Source organism: Sus scrofa, chromosome 6 (assembly GCF_000003025.6).
Source record: "Sus scrofa isolate TJ Tabasco breed Duroc chromosome 6, Sscrofa11.1, whole genome shotgun sequence".
Lineage (NCBI taxonomy): Eukaryota > Metazoa > Chordata > Mammalia > Artiodactyla > Suidae > Sus > Sus scrofa.
This window is the reverse complement of record NC_010448.4, coordinates 37,950,396-37,971,794: the sequence shown is the minus strand read 5'-3', so window position 1 is coordinate 37,971,794 and position 21,399 is coordinate 37,950,396. Positions and strand designations below refer to the sequence as shown.

Here is a 21,399-nt window from a genome sequence, read left to right as displayed (position 1 = left end):
CATTTACTGACATTTGTTCCTTTACATAAACCTGTCTGCCCAACTTTCAGGGACATTAGACTGGGATATTTTCAACAAAAGTACACCACTGAAGACTTAAGCCATGATTCTGATTGTAAAAGGGATAAATAAGCTCATTAGAAAATGTACACAACTTATAAAATTATAGGCTTTTAGAAAGCACTGGTTATGTAATTCTGGGTCCTTTCATTAAGCAAAGCTAACCTGAATTAGATCTTTCTTGTTATGTATTGCAACCTCTGAATGAGATTACTGCATCACTTTAGAACTGGTACTTAATAAAGATTCCAAGAAAATAAAACCATTGTTGAAAAATTAAAGCATTCTGAGCCAATTTTGTAATAAACTTATCAATGTCTCACACTGATAAGGGAAAACTTGTAAGCATAAATTTAAACTGTTTTAATCTTTCATTTCTAAGTCTTTTCATGTGATCCCTCAATACGTATGCAATTTACTAACTAATCTAATCACTGTAAGGAACACCTAACACAGGATGAATAATGAATTGAGAGTTACTGAAACTGGGATTTTATTATACTACTGTCTCTTTATTAAGTTTGAAATTTTCTATAATAATAAACTAAAACACACACACACACAGAGGAAAAAGGGGAAAAAGCAGTGACATACTTAAAAGTAAACCCACCACTTTAGAATTCTCTTTGTAGCGAAAAGCCAGCTGGTAGGCTGCAAATACCAAAGGTGGCAGTGTGAAGCGAATCCGTTGATTTCCACCAGCTCCAAAATGTTTTCGTGCTGTGTTTAAAATCTGACCAAACAAACAAACAAAACCCATCAATCTTTTCTATAATTATAGAAACTATAATCAATCAATCATTTATACAATTACAGGGAGGCTGTAATCATCATCATTGCTACCATTTTTTTTAATATATACAATATACCTGCCTTCGTGGTATACTTTGACATTTCTTCTCTTACTGAGTCATCACAACTACCTGAAACAAATACTAACCCCATTTTACAAATGGAGAAGCTTAAAGTTCGGAGAGGTTGTATAACCTGCCCAAGGTTACACAGCCAGTAAGGGGTAAGCAGATGTTCATATGCACATGTACAAAGTATGCTGTATTGATAAAGAGTTCAGGCTCTGAAAGGATACTCTAACACTTGTGTGACTCTGGGCAAACTACTATTTACTTTCTCTTAGTTGTGAGTTTCTTTTTTTTGTTTGTTTGGTTTTTGTCTTTTTGCCTTTTCTAGGGCTGCTCCCTTGGCATGTGGAGGTTGCCAGGCTAGGGGTCGAATCGGAGCTGTAGCCACCGGCCTACGCCAGAGCCACAGCAACGCGGGATCCGAGCCACGTCTGCAACCTACACCACAGCTCACGGCAACGCCAGATCCTTAACCCACTGAGCGAGGCCAGGGATCGAACCGGCAACCTCATGGTTCCTAGTCAGATTTGTTAACCACTGAGCCACGATGGGAACTCCAGTTTTGAGTTTCATTTGAAAAATGGGGTAATATATTTCTCTTAGGGTTGTTGGGAAGATTAAGTAACAGATGTCCAGTACTACTGGTACTTACACAAGGCATGTACTCAGCAAATACTGGCCATTATGATACAAAAAATTACGTAGGAGTTCTTGCTGTGGCTCAGTGGGTTAAGGACCTGACACTGTCTCTGTGAGGATGCAAGTTCAATCCCTGGCGTTGCTGTAAACTACAGTGTAGGTCACAGATACGGCTCCAATCTGGTGTTGCTGTAGCTGTGTAGGACACAGCTGCAGCTCCAATTCAACCCCTGGCCTGGGAACTTCCATATGCCACAGGTGCGGCCATAAAAAGGAAAAAAAAAAGTTATGTATAGTGATGGTATATCATATAATTTCAGAAAAACCACAAGAATTTATGAAATATTTTCAAATAAGTGTAAGAAAACGTGTGACATATTCACTTCGTGAATTTCTGATAATGGTAGATGGATAGGAAAGAGAATGCCTTCCTCCTTGGGAAGTCACGGCTTAAGATCCTCACCTTAAAGGTTTCTCTGTACATGGCAGACTAACACTTAGCCTCATAGTTAAACTACTCTGTCCACACAGTATTAGGCAGTCATAGGAGTTCCCATTGTGTGGCTCAGTGGGTTACGAACCCAACTAGTATCCATGAGGATGTGGGTTCCATCCCTGGTCTCAATCAACGGGTTAAGGGTCTGGCATTTCCGTAAGCTGGGGTGTAGGGAGCAGATGCAGCTCAGATCCTGCATTGCTGTGGCTGTGGCGCAGGTTGGCAGCTGCAGCTCCAATTTGATCCCTAGCCTGGGAACTTCCATATGTTGCCGGTGTGGTCCTAAAAAGAAAAAAAAAAAAAAATTAGGCAGCCATCTGTGCTATCTTTCATTAAAACAAGTTATCCAGTATCAGTCACCAACAATCCTACTCAAGCAGCACATTTTATTCACATCACAAAGACTTACTGAGGACTACCTATAAAGAAAGGGAGAATCTCATCTGATTATTCTTTGCCAGGAAAGAGGGGCTAAGACAAAGGCAATTTTAATCTTCAAGTCCTCACACATTTTCAATGTGGCAAACACATAAAACTTCTGTTTGCAAACCTTGGAAACATAAACATGATTGAATATAAGGATCATTGCTTATATTTTAAATTTATTATGGTAAATCACTAAACAGCTCTAAAAGCAGCCCAGAGTTCAAAAAGAAAATGAACATGGAATGATTACTGGACACCAACAAAAAGAAGACAGGCTTTTCTATAATTCTTAAGAAACTAAGAATAGACTTGTGGTTGCTTGGGGGGAGAAGGAAGGAGGGGGAAGGAGTGGGAGGGATCGGGAGCTTGGGGTTAACGGATGCAAACTACTGCTTTTGGAATGGATTAACAATGAGATCCTGCTGTGTAAAAAAAAAAAAAATTAAAATTAAATTAAAAAAAAAGAAACTACAGCCATCAATTTGTTCCTCATAAGCTCCAGAAGTTTACAACAAATTATGCATTTATTTAAAAAGTAAAAGTCCACGTAATCTCTTTTGTTTTCCCTAGCATGGCACATGGAAGTTCCAGGCTAAAGGTCAAATGGGAGCGGTAGCTGCTGGCCTACGCCACAGCCACAACAACACCAGATCTGAGCCACGTCTGTGACCTACAACACCAAAGCTCGTGGCAAGGCCAGCTCGTGGCAACACTGGACCCTTAACCCAGTTAGTGAGACCAAGGATTGAACTTGCATCCTCATGGGTTACTAACCCCCTGAGCCACAATAGGAACTCCGAATCTCTCATTCATTTGCAATTCTTTCAAAACTTTCCAGTACCCCAACCTGCAGTAGAACATTTGAGACACATATACATGTGATTTCACTAGAAGTTGCTGAAGGGGCACAGTTAGAGTTAATTCATACCAAGTACTGCTGATCAGGGTCCTCGGACCGTAGAAGGTGAATGAATCTGCCCACAAGGCTCTGCTCATCGGCAAAATCCTCTGGGTCAGGGTCTTCTGCGGGTTGATCTGGCTGATCCTGAATCAACGTGGATACCAAATTCATGATGGAATCCACCTGCAGCACGGGAGACACAGAAACCACCGTGGTGAAACCATCAGTTGTGTCAAGTTACAAAACAGTATCAATGACATAATTCTTTTTTCTGTAAGAAAATATATGCCTATTGGTACACATATAGATTAAAGTCTAGAAAAGAGATGCACCAAATGTTAATCAATCGTAGTTATTCCCTTCCTGGTGGAATTACAGTTATTTTACTATTTCTTCTTTACACATCTCCAATTTACTCATTTATATTATGAATAAGCTACTTATAACTTTTTTAAAATAGTAAACTACCACCCCCTCCCAATATCATATGTCTTTCTCAAGGTCTAAAGCTGTAACAACATTATCTTGGTTTTCCTATTATTGCATGTCAATATTTTCTTACCTGGTCTTGAGAGACAATTTCTGTGTTATAATCCAGAACATTACTAAGCACGTAACAACTCATGCTCTTTCTGGACTCATAGTCAAAGTACTCAAAGAGTGGGTGAAAATGTTTTAATTTCAAGACCGTTAAAATATTGTTGTAAGTGTCAATGGGTATCTTCAAAAGTCTGGTGAGCTCCTTTGAAACTGCACTACTGGTAGCAATACTGCAAAAAGAAAAACAAGAGCCCTTTAAAAATAACATTCTATATATACAAACAGTACTTGATACATTAAAAATTTGAAAATTTTCATTTATACATTAATGGAAATGGGTCGAGTGAATCACACCACCCCAAAATACCCCAATGACTTCCACGAAACGGCTGTCAGATGTCTATCTAACCACAAACACTTATTCATCCATTAATGTCCTATTGATACAACAAACTATATATGAGTCCCAATTCATGAAGAGGCTGTATAGTGAAAGTTAAAATGACTATTTAGAGGAGTTCCTGTTGTGGGCTCTGGTTGGCAAACACGAGGATGCGGGTTCAATCTGGCTTCATTCAGTGGGTTAAGGATCTGGTGTTACCATGAGCTGTGGTGTAGGTTGCAGACGTGGCTCGGATCCCATGTTGCTGTGGCTGTGGCTGTGACTGGCGGCTTCAGCTCTGACTGGACCCATAGCCTAGGAACCTCCATATGCTGCTGGTGGGGCCGCAAAAGACCAAAAAAAGCCAAAAAAAAAAAAAAAAAAGGAGTTCCTGTCATGGCACAGCAGAAACGAATCTGACTAGGAACCATGAGGTTACAGGTTCGACCCCTGGCCTGGCACAGTGGGTAAAGGATCTGGTGTTGCTGTGAGCTGTGCTGTAGGTTGCAAATGTGGCTCGGATCTGGCATTACTGTGGCTCTGGTGTAGGCCAGTGGCTACAGCTCCAATTAGACCCCTAGGCTGGGAACCTTCATATGCTGCGGGTACGGCCCTAAAAGGACAAAAAAGACAAAAAAAAAAAAAAAAAAAAAAAAAGACCAAAAAACCCCTAATAAAATGACTGTTTAGAATCTAGTATTTCTAAGGGAAGTGTTTTTTAAGTGGTGGTTAGGGCAGGCAGCCAGTAAGTCCTGTAGAGTCAAGATGAAAAATCCACACAATTTAACTATTCAACAAAATAGAAAAATACACAAATTATTTCTTCTGCATCAGTGTTAGTGACTAAAGAAAAGCAGGATGAAACTGGAACATTCTACGGAGACCGAGACATATCCAGGCATTTATAAGACCTTCAGAGATTGGGATTTCTAATTATTTTGCCTAATTTTACCATAAAACTCACTGTGTGAGGGAAGACAGATATGTCACTTACCAATTCAAGATCTGGAATTTTTTTTTTCTTTTGTCTTTTGTCGTTTTAGGGCTGCACCGAAGCATACGGAGGTTCTAGCCTAGGGGTCCAATCAGAGCTTTAGCTGCCAGCTTACGCCACAGCCACAGCAATGCCGGATCAGAGAGCCACGTCTGTGACCTACACCACAGCTCATGGCAACACTGGATCCTTAACCCACTGATCGAGGCCAGAAATGGAACTCGAAACCTCGTGGTTCCTAGTCGGATTCATTTCCGCTGCGCCACAATGGGAACTCTCGGAATGTTTTTCAATTCACAAAAAAATGGCAGTGACCAAAAGGAAAAAGGAGGCTAAAAAGAAGTAAAAGAAAGAAGAAATCTTCCAGATGCAACTAAACTACTGAGAGAGGTAAAAGAAAAAGATAATGTGAGGTGAAATGAGTAATATAGGGCAAGGAGAGACCTAGCTTGACTAGGATGTTCAGAAACAGTGGAGGATGGGACCGTAAGGGGGTTTCTGGGAAAAGACAACAGGATTAGAACTGCCCACAGCAGCCACTAGAGGATGTTACAGGTCTGGGACAGCATAGCTGAGGAAGATCCAAACAAGCAAAAGAATATGCTTTCCTTGAAGGTATCAAAGCCAAAGCTCAAAATAGAAAAAAATTTAAACCCATTTAATTTCCACATCTCAAACGCATACATGCTTCCCTAATTTTTCACAACTTACTCATCTGTAGGAAACCACTTATGGAAATACTGCTTGACACAAAGAGTTTCCTTACTAGTTTTAAAAACAAAACTCCTGCATAAATACAAAGAGGTCTAAATTGGAAGACACTGGTCCCTGAAGGTTGCTATGGTCCATGAGTGCCAAGACCCGGTCAAAGTACACAACCAAGCAATTGGTTGCCACTCTCTGCCCTGGTCAGTACCAGGCATGTCAATTTAACACATGCTTATAACGAGACGAATGCAAGCATTTCAAAAGGGAATTGTGAAAGGAAAACAAATCTGGGACAGAAAATTTTTTTTCTTTTTAGGACCATACATGTGGCACATGGAGGGATTTTACAAAAATGACTGACTTACTGTTCAAGGTTGAGCTTATTAAATATCTCCACTGTTGTTTCTAGAACTTTATCAACATAGTCCACACGATCAGGATAACACTTCATAGCAAGATTAATGAGAGAGACTTGTAAAGATACAACATCCTCCGAAGGCATGTCTTGTCTAGACTGGAATGTTTAAAAAAACATGAAATTTATTTTCAATAATTACAAAAGGATTCACCAGCTAAGTTTCAAAGTGTTGAGAACTTAGGAGAAAAGCCATACAAACCTGTATTACTGTAGCCACCTGCTGTGAAAATATGTCAAAAAGTTTAATATCTGCCGGGATTCCAGGTCCATCTTCACGATGAGCAAATAAAGCTAATCTGAAAAAGAAAATATTTTTTATTTAAAAAGATACAGGGACCTGGGTAGTGGGATCACGAATGACAGTTGATTCTTTATGCTTTTCTGTCTTTTCTCCAAGTGTACTTCTCCCAAAACATTAAAAAAAGGTTTAAAAATAAGACATGGAATACAGCTGATCATTCTCTCGATTCTTTTTTTTTTTTTTTCTTTTTAGGACCGTACTTGTGGCATATAGAAGTTAGGGGTCAAACTGGGAGCTGCAGCTGCCAGCCACAGCAACAGCAACCCGGGATCTGAGCCACGACTGCGACCTACACCACAGCTCATGGCAACACACTATCCTTAAACCTTTTAGGTGAGACCAAGGATCGAACCTGCATCCTTGTGGATACGAGTTAGGTTCGTAACCTGCTGAGCCACAACGGGAACTCCCTCCAAATTCATTTTTAATGGAACAGTTTTACCAACAATGCCTTATTTCACTGCATTCTTACTTTATACCATACCCAAACAGATATTTATCAGGCCAATTTTGCCAAATTCTTTGAAGCCCAATTAAATAGATATGGATAGAAATTCATTAACTGGACAAATGTATTCAACAGCCACGATTATAAAAAATAATCTCTAAAAGAGTAAAAACTACATAGGCTATTTTAAGATAATGCATTTTTACTACTGCAAGGTTTAAAACACAATTAATTCTAAAGGTAAGGTTAACTTCTATTTCCCACCTCTTAAACTATTCAAAATAATGTTCTGTTCCATTATCACTGTCATGATTACAACTGAATTCATATTTTTTTAAAGCACAGAACCACTACTGACAGAAATGGTTAAGTGACATTATGCCCAACATAGGAAAACACAGTTATTAGCTTCCACTAAGCATATACCCAATTAGGGAGTTCCCTGGTGGTATAGTGGTTAGGATTTGGTGCTTCATGTGGTGAACCACTGTTGCCCAGGTTCAATCCCTGGTCTGGGAACTAAAATCCCACATCAAGCTGCAGCTCAGCATGGCTAGGGGGATAGGGGCGGGGGGTGAGTGGGGGTGCACGAGTGTGAAGAGTATATACCCAATTAACTTACAATTCTTAATGCCCAGAATTGAGCTGATTATTTGGAGAATTTTGCTATATAAATTCTCAGATTTTAAAACTTAGATTTTTAAAATATAATAAAAAGTACTTGCAGAAATAAATGTTCGCCTGGGTTTCTGGTTTCATTAATATCAATGATGAGAATGCTCACAAGCAGCACACATACTGTGTACCAGCAGCCAACAACCACTCATTAAAGCCATTATTGGACACCAAGCTGTATTCTTTTAATCAAGATCAAGGGCTAAAGAAGTAAAACTTCATCTCAAGGGGATTTATGAACATTTTAAGACTTGAAAATTCTTGGAAGTTCCCATCGTGGCTCAGCAGTAGCAAACATGACTGGTATCCAAGAGGACATGGGTTCAATTCCTGACCCCACTCCATGGGTTAAGGACCTGGCATTGCTGTGGTTATAGTGTAGGCCAGCAGCTGTAGCTCCAATTTGACCCCTAACCTGGGAACTTCCATATGCCTTGGGAGAGGCCCTAAAAAGATCAAAAAGAAAAAGGAAAATTCTTCTTAAAAAAAAAAAAACGTGATGATAGAGCGATTATTTGAACATTCGTAATTATCTGTATTTATGGCTACTTGATAAAGAAGTCAAACTGGTTCCCACTGAAAGATAACTTTCACCATGGTAAAAAATGTTTTATTCTTTGGTGATCTTTGGATTTATAAAATTTAAGTGTTTGGTCTGTATAATACTAAACACTTAAATTTTTTTAGGGCCACAACTGCGGCATATGGAGGTCTCCACGATAGGGGTCCAATTGGAGCTACAGCTGTCGGCCTACGCCATAGCCACAGCAACGCCAGATCCGAGCTGCATCTGCAACCTATACCACAGCTCAAGGCAACGCCAGATCCTTAACCCACTGATCAAGTCCAGGTATCGAACCTGCAACCTCATGGTTCCTAGTCAGATTCGTTTCCGCTGAGCCATAATGAGAACTCCTGCACAGTATCTTTAAATGCCAATTAAATTCAGAGATTAAAAGCATTTTCCCCATGCTTCCTGCATAATTAAAAGCTAATTTTCTTTCATGCCTAAACTAGCCAAGCACTTAAGATACTTATACCTACAGAACTAGTTTAACTAAATCAAAATCATTAACATAATAAAGATGTAACAGAAAAAATAATTCACAGAAATGTTTTAAACTCATTAATCCCACATTAAAACACTGCTCTCCAGTGTTGGAAGTTCTTACCTATCAATTAAAGCAATGATTATGTTTTTCACATTTACATTTTGGTGTAACTCAGCACAGGCCCGAAGAAAAGGATTCAAGGTTTGAAGGTGGAACTCATCAGGGAAAACCTGAAAATCAATAATAATTAATTTATATAAGTAAAAGCATTTCACACTATGTTCTGGACTTAGTATTTCAAGTTGCTATTTGTGGAAAAAATCATTTTCATCTTACACGACTAAATTCAAATACATCACTTTTATTTTTTTCTTTTTACGGCCCCACCTGCAGTATATGGAAGTTCCCAGGCTAGGGTTCGAATCAGAGCTGCAGCTGCCAGTCTATGCCACAGCCACAGCAATGCCAGATCCCAGCCACATCTAAGACCATATGCTGCAGCTCACACCATATGCTGCAGCTCAGTGGATCCTAAACCCACTGAGCAAGACCAGGGATCAAATCCACATCCTCGTGGATATTAGTCGGGTTCTTAACCTGCTGAGCCACAAGGGGAACTCCTAAATACATCACTTTTAAGCCCCTCTAAACAAAAGCCCAGAAAGAATTATCCTATTAACCAAAGTATACCTAAACTAAACTAGTTTAGTTTTAAACTAAAACTACTGATACTCTAGAAAACTGGGAGGTGATTTACTCTTTCCTACATCAATACAAAGACCAAATTATTATATCAATAGGAAAAAGGGATTTCTTCAGGAAAGGTTATTTTTCTATTCTATCAAGAATTTTTCCAAAACAATGAAAATTAATAAAACACAGTCCTTTAAAAAAAAAAATGGAATGTTCTCACCTACCTGAATAATACACTCCATGAGATATTCTTGAGCCAAAGCATCCCTGCAGTTTACAACTTGCTCCAATATCCCCGTCAAAACAATCTAGGAGGAAAAAAATTTAAGAGTTAAGATTATTTTCAAAAACTTAAGTCACTCCTCTAATAACACACTTAAACTATTAATTTTAGAATCATATTGTAAATTTTTTCTGGGCCATATTTTATTTCCAAATTAAACTTAAAAATTTTGGGGGGTAGTTCTCGTTGTGGCTCAGTAGGTTAAGCATCCGACTAGTATCCATGAGGGCCTGAGGGTTTCCGGGGGAGGGGGTCACATGGGAATTTCTGTATAGTTTTGTTAAAATTGTGTGCCTCTCCTGTATATTCTCCGTAGTTTACAATTTTTTTAATGTTCAAAAATAAAGAATTAGGAGTTTCCACTATGGTCTAGCAGATTAAGAACCCAACATAATTTCTGTGAGGATGCGAGTTTGATCCCTGGCCTCAATCAGTGGGTTAAGGATCCAGCATTGCCACAAGCTGTGGCATAGGTTACAGATGTGGCTCGGATCTGGTGTTGCTGTGGCTGTGGTATAGGCTGGCAGCTGCAGTTCTGATTCTACCCCTAGCCTGGGAACTTCCATATGCTGCAAGTAGGGCCATAAAAAAGTTAAAAAAAAAAAAAAAATTGGGACGCAGAAGTTCTGGGCCCAGGGATCAAATCTGCGCCAGAGCAGTAAACCTGCCACAAGCAGTGACAATGCCCAATCCTTAACCCCCTAAACCACCAGAAATCCTAAACTTTAAAATTTTACAGAAGAATATTTTTTTTTTGGCTGCGCCCACAGCATATGGAAGTTCCCAGACCAGTGACTGAATCTGAGCCACAGGTGCAGCAACACTGAATCCTTAACCCACTGTGTTGGGCTGGGGATTGAACCCACACCTCAGCAGTGACCCAAGACACTGCAGAGACAATGCTGGATCCTTAACATGCTGTTCCACAGAGGAGACTCCCAGAAGAATTTTTAAATAAAAAATTGGGGGTTTCTATTTCATAAAAGGCATTTATGATTAAGTCTATTTTATCAATTTTTTTTCTCTTTTAGGAAGGTTTGTAATTTTGGTATCCTAAGAAAGCTCTGTCTAATCCAACGTTATAAAAGATTTCCTTTGTGTTTTTTTCTAAAAGTTTCAGAGTTGCAAATTTCACACTTATGACTCTGATCAGTGTTTTTGAATTTCCCTACATAACATGAAGATGAGTCACAGTTCAGGGCTATGTTTGCATATAGATGTCCAACTGTTCCAGAATCACCTGTGGAAGAGGTTGTCTTTGCGCCCTTATCAACAATAATTGATTACATACACATAGGTCTACTGTGGACTGTCTCTTCTAGGGGTCAGCAAATCTGGTTTAATGCCTGTTTTTCTTTTTATATGTGTGTGTGTGTGTGTGTGTGTGTGTGTGTGTGTGTGTGTGTGTGTGTGTGTGTGTTTTCTATCATGGTCTATCCCAAGAGATTGGATATAGTTCCCTATGCTGTACAGCAGGAACTCACTGCTTATCCATCCTAAATGTAATAGTTTGTATCTACCAAGCCCTAACTCCCCATCCACTACCTCCCCCTCTGCCCCTTGGCAACCGCAAGTCTGTTTTCCATGTCCATTGAGTCTGTTTCTGTTTTGTAGATAGGTTCATTTGTGCCGTATTTTAGATTCCACATATAAGTGCTATCATATGGTATTTGTCTTTTTCTGACTTACTTCACTTAGTATGAGTATCTCTAGTTGCATCCATGTTGCTGGAAAATGAATGCCTGGTTTTGTAAATTGATTCCACATTGTCTGTGGCTGCTTTTGCACTACACTGGCAGAATTTAGTAGCTAAAGACCATATGGCTTGCAAAACCAAAAAATATTTACTATTTGATCCTTTACAGAAAATGTTTGCTAATTCCTGATATAATGTCCACTGATTTATATATCTATCCCCTTTACCAATACCATATTACTATGGCTTTAGAGTAAATCTACAGTAAAATATACTAAATCTCAATTGAAAGAAAATAGGTATCTTGATAGTTTTGAATGAGTCTTCCAATCCGAAAACATAAAATATAGCCTTTTTTTTTTTTTTTAGGGCCACACCTGTGGCATATGGAAGTTCCTAGGGTAGGGGTCAAATTGGAGCTACAGCTGCCGGCCATAGCAACAGCCACAGCCACTCAGGATCCGAGCCGTGTGTGCAACCTACACCACAGCTCACGGCAACACCGGGTCCTTAGCCCACTGAGCAAGGCCAGGGATCTAACTCCAATCTCATGGATCCTAATCAGGTTCGTTAAGTGCTGAGCCACGAAGAGAACTCCAGAAAATATAGCTTTTGGTTTATTTAAGTCTTCTTTGACTGTCAATGCTTTTGCTTTTGCTTTTGTTTTTATTTTTAGGGCCGCACCTGTGGCATATGGATGGTTCCTAGGATAGCAGTCGAATTGGAACTGCAGCTGCTGGCCTAAACCACAGCCGAAGCAACATGGGATCTGAGCCACATCCACAGCTTGCAGCAAAGCCAGATCCTTAACCCACTGAACGAGGCCAGGAATCGAACCCGCATCCTCATGGATAGTAGCCGGGTTCTTAACCCGATGAGCCACAATAGGAACTCTGTCAATAGTTTTCAATGCAACATTATTTAACAAAAATGCTCAACTTAAAAATTCAGACTTAATGTGTATGTCATGACCTAAGAAAAGATGACAAGTAAAAAGATATAAACCTGTTTGTAGCGTTCCACATTTACACCTTCCAACTGACTGAGACGCACCAGATTTGTTCCCACTAAAATCCTCAGTTCTTGTCTTTCTCGTTCTCTTTTTTCCCTATCTCGGCTATGTCCCTGATGCTGCATTCGAACCCAGAGCTTGTTCATTTCTGCAAAGTTGAGTAGTACAAAATCCATGGAATCACTGATGTCACCAGTTGTCTCTTCACTGAAAAGAAACAGTTGGAAAAATCTTTACATACAGTATTTAAATTATAGGAACAACTTTTTACTATTCCTCTTCTTTGCACACTTCCTTCTTAAGTCTCTTTAATACACCAATGCGTTTTGAAAGTCACTTTCCACTTCACTGGCTTGGTATGCCATTTCAAGGGGAGCAGGCTCGAGAAAAAAAATACCAGGGAGAGGACCAGTTCAAGTTTAAAGGGACAAAACTTTCCCCTCCCTTTTTGCTGAGCTAACTAAACTTGTTCTTGGAGTTGCGCTCCATTAATTCAAAAAGCCTAAAAAACCTGACAGAATGTACTGTTACCTCATCATTTCATTGTTGAATATTTTAAGTTTTCAATTGGGATGTAAGCTTTGTAAGGGAAGAGACCAGTATTTCCTGCTTATGTTTATAGCTCCTGAGATAGGATACTTAGTATTTTTCAAAATTTTTTACTATTTGCTTAATTAAATGCTCAACACTGAGTCAAATCATAATAAAGAAAATAACCTCACCATTTTCTCTACACTGTTAAATCTTTTTCCTTTCTATACCATGCACAGTAAAATTTCCATTAGTCTTTCTTTTAAAAAGGAAATAATGCAGATTTACTAAAAATTACTAAATTGTACGCCTTACAAATAAATGAATAACCTTTAAAAAAAAAAAGGAATGAAGTTCCCCCATCTAGGGAACCTGTAATGTGAATAGTTCACCAAGGTGGGTGAAGACCACAGCAGGCTGACCATTTGCCATTTTTGTGGGATGAAAGCACAATGGACTTGGATACTGGAACACTGGTCACGGACAAGACAGGACTCTCTCTGATTGGCTTTTGGTTTTTTTCTGTTTTACAATTAATATTTATGTGGCTAGATAATTAAAATCACTTATACTCTAAGGTAACTAGAAGCTGATAAATTACGAAAACTGATAGATATTCAAGAAACAATATGAAATCTGGCTAGCTCGTGGAAAAAGTTAAGTATACTTCATGAGTTCGTCACAATACAATTTTCGAAAAGTCATTCAAAACATCAGATTTTCAAAGAATATCTAATGGAATGGAAAAATGCTCTCAATGATGTTCAATGAAAAACACAGGTTCAAATAATCCAGACATATTTTTCATAAGCGTACATTTTTGTATCACACCACATACACTGAGGAATTTTATGTCTCAAAGGAAATCTATACACAAAATGCTACTAGTATCTGACTCTGGGTAGGAGGATTATTAATATTTACTTTCTTCTTTATACTTTATACTTTTCTATACTTTTAACACCTTTTACAACAGCAGAGAAAAACACATTAGAACTAAATCAAGAAAGAAAACCACTCACTCTGTGGGCTCTCCTTCATCAGGTAAGATGTTTCTGGTACACTGAAGAAGATAATTCCGAAGAAAGAGACCTCTCAAAGGATGCTGTACACCACGGCACATTTCTACCAAATCTTTCAAAATATCTTTCCTGGACTGAGGAAATGACTTGACATATACAACTCCAACTGTGATTAGCAGGTAACTGGGGGAATTATGAGAAAACATTTGATTAGAAATATATAGAATATATTCAGGTAAAGAATTCGATTATATCCAAATACACTGTACACAGACGTTAAATAAACAAGACAAGAATCAAGTTTTCCCTTGCATGATGAAGAAAATATCATTTGATTTAAAATATAACTGTTGGGAGTTCCCATCATGGCACAGCAGAAATGAATCCAACTAGGAACCATGAGGTTGCAGGTCTGATCCCTGGCCTTGCTCAGTGGGTTAAGGATCTGGCGTTGCCACCAGCTGTGGTGTAGGTAGAAGATGCGGCTCGGATCTGATGCTGCTGTGGCTGTGGTGTAGGCCAGCAGCTGTAGCTCCAATTTGACCCCTAGCCTGGTAACCTCCATATGCGGTAGGTGCGGCCCTAAAAAGCCAAAAAAAAAAAAAAAAAAAAAAGCCAAAAAAGAAAAAGCAAAAAAATAAAATAAAACTGTTCACTGACCTCCCCCAATTTCTTTCTCTCTCTCTCTCTCTATATATATATATATTTCTGTGTGTGTGTGTGTGTGTGTGTATATATTTATATTAATGTATCTCATTATCACCTTTAAGCATGTTTGGTCTCCTATAAGTATCATATTAATTTTTCTAATAGTCAAGAGATTTAAATATGTCCATTTTTTTCTACTTCCAAAGTTCATCAAAAATCTATAAAAAGTAAAAGTAATTATACTCTAAAACCTTAAAAAAAATCACTAACAGAATGTTAATTTCTATTTGGTAAGAAATTAAATAACCTTAAAATTTGTTTTTAAAAAGCTGCTGATTTTGGAGTTCCCGTTGTGGCACAGTGGTTAACGAATCCGACTAGGAACCATGAGGTTGTGGGTTTGATCCCTGGCCTCACTCAGTGGGTTAAGGATCCGGCATTGCCGTGAGCTGTGGTGTAGGTCGCAGATGCAGCTCGGATCCGGCATTGCTGTGGCTGTGGCTGTGACACAGGCCGGCAGCTACAGCTCCGATTAGACCCCTGAGAATCTCCATATGCTGCTGGTGTGGCCCTAGAAAAGACAGGAAAAAAAAAAAGCTGCTGATTTTAAAGGATATAAGATAAAGTACGAAAGGCAGAAACAAAAGCCCTCAGATTCTTAATAACTTACAGCCTTGGAATAATGTTTCCAGCATACTGCACGAGTTCATAGAGATCTGCCACCTTTCTTCCTTTAGCAAACTCATCTGTCAGGTAGACTTCCAAGTAGTGCAGTTCATCAGAAATAGCCATATCTTTTAATTATCATTAAGGACTCAAAACTAAGCCAAACTAAGCAATACTCTGCAACTTGTTGGACTCATATTAAATTACTGGGCAAATGTCTTAAATGTTAGTCCTGGAAGAGAGCATGTTTAAGTGAAGACAGAATTTCAGTTGGGCTTTCCTTACTTTAAAATAAGGGTTTTTAAGATGTCTGATGAAGCCTGACAGACGATGAAAAGGTTCTGAAATGACAAATCACTGAATTCCTTTCCGTTCCAGAGTCCTGAATGACAAAATTGTAGCAATATCCTTCAGGAGGGGTGTGAAAAGTGAAATATAACAACCTGCTTAAAGAAGTTAAGCATAGAAAAAGGGTTTCTGACACTAAATTTTTCTTTTTTTCATTTAGCACATCTGCATGGAGAATGAATACTATTTGATTAAGACAATGAAGAACAAGAGAATTTCAGAAAAATAAGGAACAAATAAAATATGGCCTTATCAAGAAAAAAGTATGTTCAAAATGATCATTCTTCAACTTTCAAAAGATACAAAGTTCATAGTAGCTCTTTGGTGATAACATAGAAGTCCGGAGTTCACCAAGCATATTAGAAGCATGTTTCAGAGCATCCATAAGCTTGTTTTTGTCCTACAGAAATACCAAAAGAATTGGTAAGAACGCTTAAATTTAAATAAACATTGAACTTGGTTATATAAACTCTTTCATCAAGGACCTGTTACACAGTTTAAAAGTATAAAGCACCTTTAATTTAAACAGTATAAATTGTTTTAATCACGTAAAAATCGAGTTTGGTTTCACCTTGCTTTCTCTTTACTGAAAAGAAAAAGATACATAATTCCTCACCAGGGCTTCAAAGCTTAGCAAATCGTACATATCTAAGACCATGAGCTTCCTGGCATAACACCAATCTCTACAACCTCTAGCAACTATGAAACTAGCAGCTCCACTAATTCACATTTTACCTGAAATCAAGAAAGCTGGGAGTTCCCAGTGTGGTGCAGTGGTTAACGAATCTGACTAGGAACCATGAGGTTGCGGGTTCAGTTCCTGGCCTTGCTCAGTGGGTTAAGGATCCGGTGTTGCCGTGAGCTGTGGTGTAGGTCGCAGACAAGGCTCGGATCCCGAGTTGCTGTGGCTCTGGCTTAGGCCGGCGGCTACAGCTCCAATTCGACCCCTAGCCTGGGAACCTCCGTATGCCTTGGGAACGGCCCTGGAAAAAGGCAAAAAGACAAAAAGACAAAAAAAAAAAAAAAAAAAAAAAAAAAAAGAAAAGAAAAGAAAGCTGGCACACTGATTCTTTTGAAGATACTAAACTAACAATAGCTTAGTCATAGGTTAAATCATCTTCAGATATGTCTGGAATGACTGTTCCTATAAGTATGCTTTCCTCCTCACAAAGACCCTATTCCCAGTTAACAGGTAAATGCAGACAATTCCTTTAGACGCAGGAAGCACTAGTCATACACAGAAAGAGACAGAAGCAAGCAATAGCAAGCTCCATGCCCACCCACTTTCTCCAATCAATGACTTTTGTTTTTGCAAATTTGTTTGGAAGAAAAGCAATATAAGAGATGCCAGCAGTTAAAAGAGCATATTACTAAGCTTTAGAAACTCTAGGACAGTTAACAAAGGTAAGATATTACTATTATCATCAACACAGTAACTTATAACTTGAAGTACCAGCCTATTTGGTTCCATTTCTTTTCTTTTCTTTCTTTTTTTTTTGGCTGCACCCATGGCATGTGGAAGTACCCCAGGCCAGGGATCAAATCTAAACCAATATAGAGCAGAAACCTAAGCTGCTGCAGTGACAACACCGAATCCTTAACCAGATGGAGAACTCAGATCCATTTCTTAATTTTTTGCCGTTTTTAGGGCCACACTTGCGACATATTTAAGTTCCCAGGCTAGGGGTCGAATCGGAGCTGCAGCCACCGGCCTACACCACAGCTACAGCAACTGGGGATCCAAGCTACGTCTGCGACCTACACCACAGCTCATGGCAACACTGGATCCTTAACCCACTGAGTGAGGCCAGGGATCAAATCCGCATCCTCATGGATCTTAGTCGGATTTGTTAACCTCTGAGCCATGATGAGAATGCCCTCATTTCTTAAATTTTAATCCAGAGAATCTACAGTTTCTACACAGATTATTTCCTACCCAACCTTTCAGAATATGAAAACATAAATAGGTGTAAGTTTAATTTTTAGCTAGTTCCTACAAAAAATATATCTATTCAGGACAAATAAAAGCCCTCGAGATAGGGGGAAAAGCTAAATAATTCAAATAGAAAGCCTTTAAGTGCAGTTGTTCAATCAGTGTTTATTAAGCATCCATTTCATGCCAAGTACTCCTCAGGTTTGAGGTTCAGAACCAGTGAGGCTGGTAATTCAGGTCAGATATCAGTATGGTGATAACACAGTGATGTGTAAATAGAAAGCAGGGTCTCTTATCCTCATTGAGCTTACATTCTGGTAGAGAAGACAGACAATCCCAAACCATAAATATAAACGTAAGTAAATATTTCAACAGTGCTATCTGTTGCAATTGCTCCATGCAGTGCTTGCGCAAGCTGGAAGTGAAGATTAGATTTTCCAGAAGCAGTGATGCTATGTGACTTTAGAAAACACAGCGGGCGTTCTTAGGAACACGCAGATGCAACTGTCTCCCCCACGCTGTCATTCTTACCAGGCATCTCTTCATCTGGAATGACTGGACCTTCACAGCCTGTATGGCTTCATCCAAGAGCTTTTCTTGCTCATCCTGAGGTGACTGCTGTGTTGTAGGCTGTAAGAATTTTAAATCCTCCCATTAGTATCTCATTAGCACTCTCTTCTAGCACATCTGCTATTTCTACAGTTCCAGCCATGGTTCATGCTTCCAAGGCTTTCATACAAGGTTCATTCCAGTTTTACATCTCAAATTCATGTATCAATTTGTGACAACTGAACAGAGAGCTGGGCTGTCACTGAAAAGTAACATGCAGATAATTTCTTCTCTCTCAGAAACGGACTCAACATTCCTACAGCAGACTGGCCTCGAAGAAACATAAAGTGGTAGTTAATGGTTGCCTGCATTCCACTAATACACTCTGACTCCAACTAGAACATAACCAATCTGTTGCGACGCAGAGTCTAACCCAAATCTCTAAAAGACTCCTTTTCTCTAAACTACTTTTTATCTGCATTTTAGTATATTCTTTGACAGACCAAGGAACCAGTTAATGAGAACACAGATCCCCTTAGGAAGGATATAACAAGGGACCAGACAGCTTAGAAACAGTTGAAATTAGTGTGACGCATAGTGTAACACCATAAACAGTACTCTCCTCAAGAACCGATCTTATCATTTCAGATACAAAGATCTTCAGTCATACTGGACAAAATATATCTAGTCTTCTCTTTGCCATCAGAAAAAAATCTGCTTGGGAGTTCCCATCGTGGCACAGTGGTTGGCGAATCCGACTGGGAGCCACGGGGTTGTGGGTTCGATCCCTGGCCTTGCTTGGAAGGTTGAGAATCTGGCGTTGCTGTGAGCTGTGGTGTGGCTCGCAGATGCAGCTCGGATCCCGCATTGCTGTGGCTCTGGTATAGGCTCTGATTCGACCCCATGCCTGGGAACCTCCATGTGCCACAGGATCGGCCCTAGAAAAGGCAAGGAGACAAAAAAAGAAAAAGAAAAAAAAAGAAAAAAGAAAAAAATCTGCTTGGAAAATGAATTAGATTTACCTGCCAAGCAGAGTTAACCACTCCATCTCTTAGGTTGTATAAACACTGTGTTTATACCACTTCTATAGCAGGTATCACATTTTAATTATCACTGATGGCCATTTTTACATCCTGGGACCCAATACATTGCCTGACACATAATGGATCCTTCAGAAATGTTCACTGTATGAATGAATAAGCTGGTTTTAGATGATGTATATAATTTTTTTTATTTTTTTGTCTTTTTGCCTTTTCTAGGGCTGCTCCCCAAGAATATGGAGGTTCCCAGGCTAGGGGTCGAATCAGAGCTGTAGCTCCCGGCCTACGTCAGAGCCACAGCAACGCAGGATCCAAGCCGCATCTGTGACCTACACCACAGCTCACGGCGACGCCACATCCTTAACCCACTGAGCAAGGCCAGGGATCAAACCCTCAACCTCATGGTTCCTAGTTGGATTCGTTAACCACTGAACCACAATGGGAACTCCAAGATGATGCATGTAATTTTTAAAAATGAAGAATCAACAGATGGATGAATAAACAAACTATGGTACATACATAACAATGGAATATTATCCAGTCATAAGGTCTGAGGTATTGACACATGCTATGTGAAATAACCTAGAAAACATTATACTAAGTAAAAGAAACAAGACACAAAAGACTACCTATTGTAGGATCCCACTGATATGAAATACAGGCATATCTCAGATACTGCAGGTTTGGTTCCAGACCACCATAATAAAGTGAATACTGCAATAAAGTGAGTTACACAAACTTTTTGGTTTCTCAATGCATACAAAAGTTATGTTTACCTTAATCTATTAAGTGTGCAATAGCATTAGTCTAAATAAACAATGGGCATACCTTAATATTAAAATAATTTATCGCTAAAAACTGCTAACTATCACCTAACCCTTCACTGAGTCATTATCTTTTTGCCGGTAGATGGTCTTGCCACAATGTTGATGGCTGCTGACTGATCAGGGTGGTGGCTGCTGAAGGTCAGGGTAACTGCAGAAATTTCTTAAAATAAAACAGTGAAGTCTACCGAATCGACTGACTCTTCCTATCATGAACAATTTCTATGTAGCATGTGATACTGTTTGATACCATTTACCCACAGTAGAACTGCTTTCAAAACTGCAGTCAGTCCCCTTGAATCCAGCACTGCTTTATCAACTAGGCTTATGTAATATTGTAAATCCTTTGCTGTCATTTCATCAATCTTCACTGCCATCTTCACCAGGAGGAGTTTCCATCTCGAAGTTCCCCCACTGTGGCACAGTGGAAACAAATCCGACTGGGAACCATGAGGTTTTGGGTTCAACCCCTGGCCTCACTCAGTGGGTTCAGGATCTGGCGTTGCCATGAGCTGTGGTGTAGGTCGAAGGCACAGCTCAGATCTGGCTTTGTTGTGGCTATGGCTGTGGCTGTGGCATAGGCCGGCAGCTGTAGCTCCCAGCTGTAGCTCTGATTAGACCTCTAGCCTGGGAACCTACATATGCTGCTGGTGCGGCCCTAAAAGGACAAAAGACAAAAAAAAAAAAAAAAAAAAAAAAAAAAAAAAAAAAGAGTAGTGTCCATCTCAAGAAACCACTTTCTTAGGGAGTTCCCTTCATGGCTCAGCAGAAACAAATCTGACTAGCATCCTAGCATCCATGAGGACACAGGTTCGATCCCTGGCCTCGCTCAGTGGGTTAAGGATCTGGTGTTGCCAAGAGCTGTGGTGTAGGTTGCAGATGTGGTTTGGATCCTGCATTGCTGTGGCTGTGATGAAGGCTGGCAGCTACAGCTCCAATTCAACCCCTAGCCTGAGAACCTCCATATGCAGCGGGTACAGCCCTGATAGAAAGAGAGAGAGAGAGAGAGAGAGAGAGAGAGAGAAGGAAGGAAGGAGGGAGGGAGGGAGGGAGGGAGGGAGGGAAGGAAGGAAGGAAGGAAGGAAGGAAGGAAGGAAGGAAGGAAGGAAGGAAACAAATAAACAAATCACTTTGTTTACTCATCCGTAAGGTCCATTAAAGGAGATTACAGGAATTCAGCCACATCTTCAGGCTCCACTTCTGATTCTAGTTCTCTTGCTATTTCCAACACATCTTCAGTTACTTCCTCCACTG

At 39.6% G+C, this 21,399-nt stretch overlaps 1 protein-coding gene across 1 annotated transcript in view; it reads right to left on the bottom strand.

Annotated features, from left to right (window-relative positions):
* Window positions 1–21,399, bottom strand: part of VPS35 (VPS35, retromer complex component) — a 32,993-nt gene that overhangs the window by 5,297 nt on the left and 6,297 nt on the right. The window contains exons 2-13 of the mRNA XM_021094246.1: window positions 18,264–18,362; window positions 16,103–16,199; window positions 15,456–15,579; window positions 14,138–14,320; window positions 12,578–12,791; window positions 9,818–9,901; window positions 9,021–9,130; window positions 6,624–6,720; window positions 6,372–6,520; window positions 3,945–4,152; window positions 3,410–3,565; window positions 671–793 (exon numbers count right to left, since the gene is read on the bottom strand). Of these exons, the coding sequence (XP_020949905.1) occupies window positions 671–793; window positions 3,410–3,565; window positions 3,945–4,152; window positions 6,372–6,520; window positions 6,624–6,720; window positions 9,021–9,130; window positions 9,818–9,901; window positions 12,578–12,791; window positions 14,138–14,320; window positions 15,456–15,579; window positions 16,103–16,199; window positions 18,264–18,362 (1,644 nt within the window). The remainder of the gene's footprint in view (window positions 1–670; window positions 794–3,409; window positions 3,566–3,944; window positions 4,153–6,371; window positions 6,521–6,623; window positions 6,721–9,020; window positions 9,131–9,817; window positions 9,902–12,577; window positions 12,792–14,137; window positions 14,321–15,455; window positions 15,580–16,102; window positions 16,200–18,263; window positions 18,363–21,399) is intronic.